A 13,316-nucleotide genomic window follows, 5' to 3' on the forward strand; every position below is an offset into this window, starting at 1 on the left:
GGCAAAGGGCTCCGGGCAGTTCACACGCTGCTTCGAGCCTCGCTCCTGGAGCACTGGAGTCCGGAGCACAGCCTGAAGGTGATGGAGGACGGAGGCAGAGGCAGTGGGATGCCCCCACACTGCAATCTGCAGACTACTCACCAGACATGAACAGCCAGCGCAAAAACGAGACGCGAGCCAGGGCCCACACTCCAGCATCGCCGTCGCCTGGACGGGCAGGGATCAACGTGCCACCTGGTCCAGCGTCCTCACGTAAAAACTAAGCAGAAAGAATGCAACGTCATTTCTAGGCAGATGTGCCAAGGCAAGAACCCCAAAAGCAATCACCTAACCTGGAGGGTGGACAGAGCCCATCTGAGAAAGCCCCTAGAAACAGCTCAGACTCGCCTGATTCTCGGAGACTCAGCAGCCTACGGCCTTAAAAATACATGACACAGGACACGCCAATTGCTGTAAAACTCAGGCGAGAGGCTGTGCGCCGTGGGCCTAGGAGTCCAGCTTCTACAACAACATGTACGTGATGACACGCTTAAAATACTTCTGAAACATGAAACAGTTCTACAACCTTGTGAGGGCACTTTCTATTTCTTCAGCATATTTCAAAAATAAAACACTTTCTGCCTTCAACTTAGGAAGAAAGGTTACAAAACCAGGCCGCACAGGTGGCTGGGATCCCTGTGCTGGGGCCAGACGCCCCCGTACCAGATACACGGCCTCCACGCCTCCCTCGTCGGCGTGACGGAGACGAGGTGCGCCTCCCCCGCCCCCACATCAGTCCCACGCGGTGCCGGCCAAGGGCTTCGGAGCCTCTGCCACGCTTCGCTCACCGCCGGCGCCGGCCGGCCCACCCAGGATCCTCCAAGCCGCGCAGACCCACTCGCTGGCCTACAGACAGTGGCCAGTGACCACCAACCTTCCAACGAAGACTTGCTGTCAGTTTTAGGGGAAACGCGTCCTGAGCTGCACACGAGGCTGCACAAGGGCCGATGTGCAGCACGATGAGGACAGGAGATGGGCAGGCGGGCGGCTCCACCAAGAGCGGGGTGGGCGGGGCGTTCCTGCAGCCACGCCGCCGCCGCGAGAAGGCAGCCCGGTCCCACGGGGCCTTAATCACATGGTCCTCGGGCCCACTCCAACAGGGAAACATCAAAAACAAACCTAATTACAGGCACATCATGAATCTACTGTTCTCCCTCGCTGATTACAATCGCCCAGGAAGATAAAACACATCACATAGCCCCGTCCACACATTACCTATGCTTCCCTGTCCCCGGCCATTGCCAGGGGGCTCTTCCCCTACAGACTCCCACCGGTTGGTACTCAAGTATTAACAGCATTACAGGCAATATACAAAGCAGAACTAGATGTGAAAGTATAAAATACATATTATTTAATTCTATTTAAAACAGTTCAGTTTAAAATTTTATGATAAATTTTCTCATTAATGGCAAATCACAAACTTTAATATTTTGGACGAGAGAATGTATTTGGGATATTGATCACTGCCCCTCTCCCCTTGGGAATAACTAGGTATTACCATTCCAGTAAAAGTCAGACTTCTTTTTGTCTCTGCATAGCTGACATTTACATGTGGTGAAAGGATCTTAAAGTAAAAGTTTAAAACCTTTTTCAGAGGCAGGTTTAACACATCACATTTTGCTCATGAGCACAAAATTTACAGTCAGAAGTTGCACATAAAGGGTTTATTTTAAATGTTTTAAGGATAGGATAGAGTTACATCATAATTATAAAAATTACTTACAGAATTAACAGATTTATATTGTTTATACTTCTAAATGCAGAGAACAGGGAACTGTCTACACATTGTATAAAATAAAATTAAAATTAAAAATGAATTCAAGCTTGAAAGATGAGGTCATTTACCTAATTGTAAAATGCGAACACGAAGACCTCTGAACTATACACATTCGTTCAAACTGCACTAACGGTGGAAAATACAAAAAGCGCAGCATTTCCAAGGAACCACAGACATTTCGACCATAATCATTTTCTGTTATAATAATTGTTCCTGTTTGTCTTGTCTTTGGAGAGCTTTCTTTTTTTTTTTTTTTTTTTTTTTTTAAATTAAGACAATCAGCTTAAGAATGTTTCCAGGCACTACAATTTGTGACAATCAGAACAGTCTTCTAATGGGTCCACAGCGTTCAGAGATTCAAGCCCAATGCACTTCGGGGTTTGGCACGTAAAACAGTAATAGGAATGAACTCTGGCTTAGAAGTAACTGTGAGAGTTTCAAGAATGCACAGTCCCTTCAAATGCTGCACGACAGACAGGGCCGGAAAATCACCTTCTGCTGGCACTGCACTGCTTCACCAGTGCCTCTGTATCCTACGACCACGACAACAGCACAGGAAGCAAATATACAGACAGCTGCAAACAAATAAAAACAAAGATAGAAAACAAAAAACCTAAATATCTCTCACATGCAAGTTCAGTTAGTTACATTGAACATCCTACTTCGGATAGAGCATGCAAAAAAGGATGGTCTGCGCGTAAGGTTCTCCTCTGAAGCGTCACGTGGGCAGCCAGACGTCACACGCACACGACACAAGAACACTACAGCAGGTCAGTGAGGAAGGCCAGGACATTTTATACAGGTTCAGGTCTTGTGCTGTCACAAGTCCCGTGATAATTTTGGAAACTAATGTTGGGCTCCCGAAACAAGGAACCAACATCCCAATACCAGGAAAAGGCAAGCAATGCATGCAGATCGGAAACGTGAGCCTAAAAGGAAGCCTGAAATCCCGGGCAAAGGAGTGGGATCAGCCACCGGGGAAGTGGGAGTTAAGCCACCAAAAGAAAAGAGAATGGGGCAAATAAGAGGAAAACAACAAAAAACCCCTTCCCCTTCCTTCCGCCCTAAAGGCAACACAAGGACCGACGACTGGAGAGAGGAGGATGATGGCGCGTCACGCCCGTCGGGAGAGGGCAGACCGTGTGGCGCTCAACGTGCTGAAGGCACTCGCAGAAAAACCACAGCGCAAGCCAGTGAGTGAGGCTGGGGACGCCTCCGCTGAGCCACCCGGGGGGACACCACCCCAGGACACCGGCTCCGAGGCCCAGCGCCTCTGTGCCGCCCCCGCCCCCGGGCACACGTGTCCACCGGCGCTCGGGGAGCCGGCTCCGTCTGGAGATTCACACGCAGGGCTTTTAGAAGAGCCGCCAGGAAAAGAGGGGACAAGAGGTGCGCCAGGAGGCCCGTCCAAGCAGAAGGAGTGTCTGAGACCAGGCGCCCGGTGCCGCCTGAGGTGGGTGCGGGGCTGCCATCCGGCAGCGGGGCAGCCCGCGGCCTTCCCAAAGGCGAAGGCCACGCGGCCTTCTGGTACCGGACTGACAACATGCGCACTCAGCCTTCTGCCCAAAACACAGGGAAGACGTCCACCCTCCACAGGGCACCGGTCTCACGTCCTGCCTCTCTCGTAGCTTTCCACCCGTCAGGGCTCCTCCGACACACGGGGACAGAGAGACGGCCAGGCCGCCACTCCCGCACTCCTGCAGTCTACTTCAGTTACAGCCACCTTGCGGGAATAACCCACGAAAGCAGGTGTGGTGACAGGGCCTGACGTGGCGGGGCCCACAGGAACCGTCCACAGCGCCGCAGAAGGCGTCAGGGAACCGAAGCTGTCGTCTGTCTGGACAGCGCTGGTGGGGAAAAGCCAGGGGAGAGCCTTCTGGGCACAAACGCGTGTCAGCAAGAAGAGTAAGGAAAACCGGGTCCCAGGGCTTGTCGGAAGGCGGCCATGCCACTCTTCAGCTTCTACTACAGAAGCACTCGGCCCCTCCAGGGACTTGCCACACATGCACACAAACCGCTGCCGCCTCTCAAATCCACAGACCAGAATGCAGACTGCGGACTCACACAAATACGGACCAGGCGTGCTGTCCAAATACACCTGCGTCACACCGTGTGGACCAAGTACCTGGGCTTCACTTAGAAACAAAGAAGTAAGATAAACAATGTAAACAAAAATTTACAAAGCTCAGAATTAAAGGCAGCTTTTTACCCAAATTCCTGTTTTGTTAAATCCTAATGTGGGTCCAGCAACTGTTCACAAATGATTCATGTCTGGACTCCCGGTTTAAAGCCTCCAGAATGAAAAGGTGTCTGAACTTCTGGCTTTGAAAAGCAGCTGAATCTCCCTGTGTGTCTCCTGTGCCCCCACGTAATTGTAAATCAACCGCAGTAATATGCTAAATAGGCCTGACTTCGGACAAGCACTCCTGTTAGACGGGAGAACATCATCTACCCCCCACCCCGATCCACAAAGAAAGGACTGCCAATTAAGTGTGTGTGCGTGCGCACGCACAGATCTATGTGTGTGTGTGTATATATTACCTATGTACACACACAGATATAGACAGGTAGATACGGATACATATATTTCTCAAAAAAGGCAATAACAAAAATACCAAACTATGCTTGCATTGTGGCGGCAGAGTCCGCGAGCGCAGCAGCGGGGGGAAGTGGGGGCGATCTACTACAGTCTGAAATGACGATGGGGCCTAACTTGCACCAAACTTGCCTGTTAACTCCCCTCCAGACAGACTTCTTGTGAGAGGAAGGAGTTCCTTACACAAAATGCTTTGTGTTCACATAAGTATTCGGAACAAAACCAGTTCTGCTGGCAGAGATTGTGGGTTCGCAGGGACATTTAAGCTTTCAGTAAACTGGAAAGCAATCAAGTCTTTATGTCTACAAATTATACATTTAATAGTTCCACAAATCCGGTGACGCCCCTGCCGCCATCTAGGACGTTTTCACCAAATCGTACACGTAGATGTGGAAGTCGTCGTCGAACTTGATGAAGTAGACGGACGGCTTGGCCTCCACTTGGTGGATGACCATGCCAGTCCTTTTGGAGCCGTCCTCTTTGGCGTATTCCACCTGTTTGCCCACCAGGCTGTCCACAACTTCTCCCGGTTCCCTTTCTGCTGGCGGAGAGTCGTCTGCATTAATGGGGGAGGAAAAAGGGCTTCAAGTCAGTTTTCGGTATGTACCAACTCACATGTCTATTTTAATAAGAATTTTTTAAAAATTTAACATTCCCCCCACTTTCTTACACCACACACAAAAATGAACTCGAAATGGATGAAAGACTTAAATGTCAGGTAAGAATCCATCAAAATCCTAGAGGAGAAAGTAGGCAAAATCCTCTTTAACCTTGGCCACAGCAACTTCTTCCTCAAGAGGTCTCTAGAGACAAGGGAAACAAGAGCAAAACTGAACCGTCTGGACCTCATCAAGATAAAAGGCTTCTGCACAGCAAAGGAAGAATCAGCAAAACTAAAAGGCAACCAATGGAACGAGAAGATTTTTGCAAATGACGTATCAGATGAAGGTTTAGTATCCAAAATCTATAAAGAACTTACCAAACTCAACACCCAAAAAACAATCCGGTGAAGAAATGGGCAAAAGACATTAAATAGACATTTTTCCAAAGACATCCAGATGGCTAACGTGAAAAGATGATCAACATCAACTCATCGTCAGGGACATACAAATCAGAAGCATGATGAGCTACCACCTCACACCTGTCAGAACGGCCAACACTAACAACTCAGGCAACAACAGATGGTGAGGATGCAGAGAAAGAGGATCTCTTTTGCACTGCTGGTGGGAGTGCAAACCGGGGCAGTCGCTCTAGATAACAGTGTGGAGGTCCCTCAAAGAATTAAAAATAGAACTACCCTACAGACCCAGCAACTGCACTACTAGGTATTTATACAAAAGATACAGGTGTGCTGGGTCGAAGGGGCGCACGCACCCCAGCATTTATACCGGCTCTATCAACAATCACTGAAGTGTGGAAAGAGCTTAAATGTCCATCAGTGGATGGACTGACAAATAAGATGTATATATACACGCATACATATAATGGAGTATCAGCAATCAAAAAGAATAAAATCTTCCCATCTGCAACTATGTGGATAGAACTAGAGAGTATCATGCTAAGTGAAACTACTGAAAAACAAGTATCATATGACTTCACTCATTTGTGGAATTTAAGATACAAAACAGATGAGCATAAGGGAAGGGAAGCAAAAATAATATAAAAACAGGGAAGGAGACAAAACATAAAAGACTTACGTAAAGAGAAGCCGACTGGGGGCTGCTGGAGGGGCTGGGACGGGGACGGACGGAACGGGCGAGGGGCGCTGAAGACACGTGTTGGCAGGAGCCTGGGTGTTATACATGAAGGCTGAGTGAGTGGAACCTGCTCCTGAAATCATTACTGCAGTAGATGCTAACTAACTGGGATATAAATTTTAAAAATTTAACACCCCCAATTCATCTCAATTATCTAGACCCAAGAAGAGTAAGCAAACTTCTTCCAGGGCCAGACAATAAACATGTGAGGACTGAGGCCATACGGTTTCTGCACCAACTACTGGCTCTGCCTCCTCAAGGGAGAACAGCAGTAGAGAAAGGTGTGGCCACGTGCCAATAAAACTTTATTTACACAAAGGCTTTGTGCGGGCCCCCTGCTGCCGGAGGCATGTAAAGGGTTTTGAGAATCACAACCAGCTACCCCTGTAGCCAGTGTTTAGTTACGGCCGGGAAGTGCAGGGAAACCCGAGTCCACCCAACTTTCTAAAGGTGACGTCCCTTCGATACAAGCCTGCAGAGCAGACACACTAACACCTACAGTGATACAGAGAGTGCTGCTCCCTCAAACTGCTCCCTGGTCCTTCCCTGTGAACCCTTAAAGCGTCCTTCTCCATCAGCTCATCGTCCCGCATCACACTGCGCGTGGTCTTCCCGGCTCAGCTTCAACAGGACACTGTCGTGCTCGGAAAAGAGCAGCAGAGGGAAGCCCCTCCCCAGCCGGGTCACGATCTCCGAGGACCCCCGGACCTCCGCAACGCGGAGTCCCCGGAGTGCGCGCGAGCAAGCCGTCCATCGCCCCTCCAGCTGGGACACGGGGGGATGGGGCTTGGGAGGCTACAGTCCTGCCTATAAAAACCTCCTGGGTCCGAGGAAGGCGAGGAGCTCGGGTCTGGCCCTCCGGCGCCGCAGCCCGCTAGAGGCTGGGGCAGGTCTGCCTCTCTGGCTACGGCAGGTCCTCTCGCCTGAGGGTGCAAATCCTAACCCTGCTACTCTGGCGCCACACAACTCCCAAGTACGACGTCATCCACTCTGGGCTGGGGCGTGGGGGGGCAGCGATGCCGACCGCAGGACGGAAGTCCTTTCCTCCTCCGCAGCGGCACCGGCCGCCATGCTTTCGGAGCCCTTCAAGTTCACAAAGTTTCAAGGACGTGACCAGCAGGCAGGCCCCGGCAGCGAGGCCGAGGGCCGGGGGCTGGCACGGGGGCCGGGGGGCCGGCGCGGCAGGGCCGCTGAACTTGCACTCTGGCAGAAGCAGGCAGCGGGCGGGGGAGACGGGGGAGAGCTAAGAGGGGCTGGCAGGCACTGGGGACGGTGCATACGCCGTCACGTTTCCAACAGCCAGACAGCAGCTCTAACAGGAGGGTTCTCCACAGAAAAGTAAAAAATCAACCTCATAAGGCTAGAGAAATGTTTTTATTTTTAACTATTTAATGTCTATTTATCCTGAGAGAGACAGAGACAGAGCACGGGTGGAGAAGGACAGAGAGAGAGAGAGGGAGACACACAATCTGAAGCAGGCTCCAGGCTCTGAGCTGTCAGCACAGAGGCCGATGCAGAATTCAAACTCTCAAACCGCGAAGTCATGACCTGAGTTTAAGTTGGTCACTTAACTGACTGAGCCACCCAGGTGCCACAGGCTGGAGAAATGCTTTTAAAGAATTAAGTTCATGCTCATGAGAATTAAGTTCCTACTGTACAAACACTTCCTGTTACTGCCCGTGACAAATGAACACCAGGCAGAATGTCGGGCCAGAAGAGCATGGGGCAGAACAGTTCCACAGACTGGCCTGGCAGCAGCAGAACTCAAGCCCAAGACGGGTGTCACACGGCTAATGGTCACACACCCACCAGCGCCATCTGTTCAGGCCCAGGGACCCGTGTTGGACAAAGGGCTAAGGAGTACTTTTTAAAAGAACAGGCTTACCCAAAAATGAAATTAAGAAAATAATTCCATTCATAGTGGCATCAAAAAGAGTAAAATATTTAGGAATAAATTTCACCAAGGAAGTACAAAAGTCCTACTCTGAAAACTATAAAACACTGTTGATAGGAATCTTTAAATCTCAGTAACAGTAAAGCATGGAAAGCTGCCCATGCTCGTGGGTCAGAGGCTTTGTGGTATAAAGACAGTTGGCAGCCGCCTCCCAAGTAATCAGAGCTCCAACACAACCCCCGGCTGACTTCTTGGCAGAAATTAACAAACTGATTCCAAAATTCATGAAATTGCAAGGGACCCTGAAGAGTCAAAACAATGATGAAAAAGAACAGAGTAGGACGGATCAACACTTCCCAGTGTCCCTCCAGGGCAGTGTGACCAGGCGCAGCACGCGCACAGCCTGGGGGACAGTGGGACTGAGGCCCAAGGGCGTTCGTGCCCCCACAGCCAACTCCGTCTCCGCGAGGCAGCAAAACCAGCCACCAGCGGAGGGGACGGTCTTTCCCAGGCAGGGGGCTCAGACGCTGGGCAGGAGAATGAAGGCGGACCCTCTCCCCACACTGTAGAAGTTAACTCAAAACGTATCAAAGATCTAAACATAAGAGCTAAAGACCCGCAAGTAAAAGTGGCGCCTAAAAGACTCGTAGAAGAAAACAAAGAGGTAAATCTTCACAACCTTGAATTTGGCAAAAACTGTCAGAGGAAACACCAAAAGCACGAACTACAGGAGAAAAAATAAATTGGACTTTGCCAAAATCAGAGACTTCTGGGCTTCAAAGAACACTATCAACGAAGCGAGAAGAAACCCAGAGAACGGGGGAAAGTGTCTGCAAGTCCACCATGTGGGAGAGGCCTGCACGGAGACAGGACCTGGACAAGTCAGTGACAGAAAGGCAGCCAGACTGAACAGGCAGACGGGGCGAACACTTCTGCAGAGAAGACACAAAAACGGCCAGTAACACATGAGAAGACGCCCAGCGTCTCCAGGGACCAGGCAGACGCAAACCGAACCCACGACGAGCTGGCATTTCGCAGCCATGAGGATGGCCAGAGCTGAGCGTCAGGGAACACGAGGCGGAGAGGGCGCGGAGGATCAGAACCATCCCACGGGCGGGAGCCCGCAGGAGGGGGCGGTGACCTCCACCCACAGATCCCACGCCTCCATGTCCACCCAGGAGAAGCGCAGACAGACGCCCGCTCAGAGCCGGGGCCCAGATTAGAGCAGCCTCCTTCGGAACGCGCAAGAGGCAGGCAGCCGCCCCCCCGTCCGTCAACAGACGGGCGGACACGCACGCACCCCGAGCTCCGGCGCTCGGCCAGGAAAGGAATGAGGCACCGACACATTACAGCTCAGAGGAGCCCAGAAAACACCGCGCTGAGTGCAGGAAGCCGCTCACGAAGAAGCCAAGTCACACGCTCCCCTCACCCTCAAGACCACAATCGAGGACACATCTATAGAGAAAGCACATTACTCTTGGCAAAGGGTGCAAAATTTCACAACGTATGCTTGGTGCACAACTAAAAGAATCATCGCTTAGCCCTAGTAATCAAAATTTGTAAAAAGTATCTACAAAACAGTTAACCAAATACCTTGTTCTAAAAATCCAAATTCCAAATTCCTTGGGAACCACAAAACTAAGAGCAAACCCACACTTACTTGAATCGGGCATGATGCGAAGGTCGCCTTCTTTGTAGTCATCTAAGAGCTGGTACATGTACAAGACGGGGTCCTTCTCGTAGGTGATGTAGAACCACGTGTTCATGATAGGGGCGCGGGCCAAGACCATCCCCCGCCACTCGTCCTTGGAGCCATCCTCTGTCTCAAACATGTGCTCCACCGCCTTTCCGATCATCGTGTCGGCCAGGTGCGCGTCGCTGATGCGAGAGCTTGCTGGGGACAGAAGCAGATGGCGGGTCACACGGGGTCTGACCGGCGCAGGCCGGGTGTGAAGACGGAACTCGCACGGGGCGACTGCCTGGCGTGGGGGCGGCCCGAGAAGCAGCGGGCTGGCGCCCAGGGCACACTGGGGTCCCGGTCAGTCACTCAGAGAACCTGCCTTCCTTCCTCCCTGCTGTCCCAACTCCCCTGCTCAGTGCTGTACCTAAATTAGAACTATCAATCATTCGTCCAGGGTATGAGGGGGGCTACGTTAAACTCTGAGACACTTCTAGGCTTGCTTGGAGCTGCAGAACAGGAGCATCCCAAGCACTCCTCACCCACCTTCCCTCCGGCAACACCTTAAGTGACCACCGGCCAGTTATTCAAATTAAGAGGTCACCCAACCCCAGGCCTGAGTCTTCGCGGGTGTCCACCTGCGCTCACACCACTCCTGCTGTGCTTTGGCTTCGAAGGCCCAGGGCGTCATTTCAGCACCTGAGGAACTGCTTCTCAGTGCTGACCCAGCGCCCTCTCCCTCCTGCCCTCCTGCCCCGCCCCTGCCTGCACAGCCTCCTCCTTCCCCAGGCTTCCTCCCAGGGGCTCTCCGGGACCACAGCTAAAGACCCGCCAATGACCGTCACCTCCTCCGGCTTTATTCCTTGATGGCAGCAGTGGTGATGCTGAACCCAGACACCGGGGTGCAAGCAGAGGTCCCTCCTGTCTGCTTCCCAATGCCAAGAGCACCACACTCCAAAACCCGCCATACAAACTAATTGATGGCTATGCTTTGTGTTTAAGGGGCAGGTGGAAAATCACAACCTTCCTGTTTTTTTAATACTGGAAAAATTACAGAGGATCCTAATGATGTTAAGGTTTCTCTGCTCCTCACATTTTAGGCAACTTTTATTTTACTCATTCATGAGTGCTTCTATTTCTGTTAAAATTCAAAGGAACACAGATCAGAATTTCTTGCTGAAGATACTGTCAGCCGATTTTATCAGAAGGGCACTCCAAACCATATGGTGCTTCTCTTCGCTTACATACGTGATAATTATCTGAAATTACACAAAACTCCCCATTGTTCACTAAAAGCCCACTGGGTTCTTCAGACCAGAAGGTCTCAAACTTCTTGATCTCGGGACTCCTATATAATTTCTGAGGATCTTAAACAGCAATTCTTTATATGGACACTTACCAAAATCTGCTGTTAAAAATTACAAATAAGTCTAAAATAATTTTTAAATACTTACATAAGCAAAGCATTTTTAATGAAAAATAACCATATTTTCTAACAAAAATTTATTTATAGTGGTGTGATTTAAATTTGTTCAAATCTCTCAATGTCTAACTTTACAAAAGGAAAGCTATTCTCCTATCGGCTTCTGCATTCACTCTGTTACATGCTCTTCTGCGTGACGTACAGAACCCAGCCTCACAAAGATGTGTTGTTGAAAAGGGGGAGTGTTCTATTGGTCTTGTCAGATAATTCCAGACACTCTCCTGTGAGGCTACCCCCCAGCTCAGCAAGTGGCTGTTAAAGATTCGCTGCAATGCAGCATCTGAAATCTTGATCAGTAAAGCTGTCACGCTGCTCTGTTAAAACTCACATATCTCCAAAACACGCAACGCAGTCCCACAATTCAACAAAACCAAGCAACCTCATTGAAAAACAGGCAAAGGACTCAGACAGACATTTCTGCAAAGATGACACACAAGTGGTCAAAAAGCAGTATGAGAAGGTGCTCAACCTCACTAATCCTCAGAGAAAGGCAAACCAAAACCAGCAAGTGCTGGCGAGGACGTGGAGACACCAGACCCCGTGCACCGTGGGTCAGAACGTGAAATGTTACAAACATCGTGGCAAACAGTACGTGGGCTGCTGAGAAAACTAAACACAGCGTCACTGCGGGCTCCGGCAATTCTGCTTCCAGGACTGTTCTCAAAAGACAGGAGAGCAGGGGCCGGAAGTGCCTGACCTCCACGCTCACGGCAGCGCTACCCACCGGAGCCGAGAGGCGGAGGCAAGCCCAGCGGGGGGGGCGGGCAGGCGGAGCGTGCTGAAGAAAGAGAGGTGCTGTCATGTGCTGCGTGGGTGAGCCCTGAGCACACTGCTGCCGGAGGAGGCGGTCACCGAAGACAAACATTCCGCGATTCCACTTAGGAGGTGTCTGATGGGACCCAACTCCTAGAAACAGGAAGTGTAGGAGTAAGGGAGGGGGACGGAGCAACAGATTTCCGAGACCGAAACGCTCTGGAGATCTGCTCCACAACCCTGTGAATGCACTTAACACCAACTGAACTCAACACTTAAAAACAGCCAAGCTAATAAATTTCACATTGCTTTTACTGAGGTCACAAGCCTCCTAACCTCCAGGGCCCCAACCGCACACGGGGCGCCCTACACTGTGCACCGCAGGCCTTGGGGCTGGCTGACTCTGCCCCCTCCTTAGCTTATGGAGACAAAACTGCAAGGACAGTCTGACCTGTGACCTGAAGCCGATCATGAAAGACAGTTTCCTTCCTACATGGAATGTAAGGGCAAACAATCTTCCAGACTGAAGCATCTCAGGAGGCACCAGAATTCACTATTCATTAAATTCGGCATGTGAAATACTGCTGGTCTGCAGAGACGCCTTTGGATTTGGTGTCTGAAATGGTCTGCTGTTTACAAAAACAAGCCTGCTCTCCCGCTGGGAACGACAGGAAAACCGGTAAGCAGGCTGCGTCCATCGCCAGAGATACTTAAGGGTTTGGGGGTATCTTGGTTTGGTCCAATCATGTTTTTGTCAAGAGAAAAAGACCTCCTTTGTCCTATGATGACAGAAAGGCTCCCACAGGCTGGCAGTCTCTCCCCAAAGGGGACAGACTAAACATCCAGATCAGAAAAAGAATATATGACAATTACTTAGTACAAACAATGGTCTGGATACTTTTGTTTTTAGTAGTAAGACTCTTCCATGTTAGTTTCGTATGCTGGAAATGAACTAATGTCAAGATCAAGAGGAGTCAGAGGGTGTGCCTCGTGAGGAAGGAGGAAGGTACAGTGGGACCGAGAAGAAGTAGAGATGTGACAAATGCCAGAGATGTAACATTACACAGTGAGTTACCTTTGATAATAACAAAGACAAAGATTTCTGTGCAAACAGAACTGTATTTACACAGGATGAATACACACTTAGCATCATTATCTACAGGAAAAGTGAAAAAAAAAAACTTGCTGTTCTGGCAAAGAATTAACTTGCTGCGGAAGCACGTGTGTCCCAAGAACACGATGGCAAAGACAAAGGAGACAAGGGGACAGAGTGGTTTCCCCTCTTGACACTCTGGTCCCGGCGCCCACCCTCAAGGGCGCACCTGCCGAGACGGCCGTA

The 13,316-nt window shown here is 50.4% G+C and overlaps 1 protein-coding gene across 2 annotated transcripts in view; it reads right to left on the reverse strand.

The window, feature by feature from the left end:
• Positions 1-1,445: 1,445 nt before the first annotated feature.
• Positions 1,446-13,316, reverse strand: part of SPIN1 (spindlin 1) — a 36,560-nt gene continuing 24,689 nt past the window's right edge. For both annotated transcript variants that reach the window (XM_029921137.1, XM_029921136.1), the window contains exons 5-6: positions 9,724-9,957; positions 1,446-4,968 (exon numbers count right to left, since the gene is read on the reverse strand). In XM_029921137.1, coding sequence (XP_029776997.1) covers positions 4,769-4,968; positions 9,724-9,957 — 434 coding nt within the window. In that variant the 3' untranslated portion in view covers positions 1,446-4,768. The remainder of the gene's footprint in view (positions 4,969-9,723; positions 9,958-13,316) is intronic.

Source organism: Suricata suricatta, chromosome 13 (genome assembly GCF_006229205.1).
Source record: "Suricata suricatta isolate VVHF042 chromosome 13, meerkat_22Aug2017_6uvM2_HiC, whole genome shotgun sequence".
In the NCBI taxonomy this organism is placed as follows: Eukaryota; Metazoa; Chordata; class Mammalia; order Carnivora; family Herpestidae; genus Suricata; species Suricata suricatta.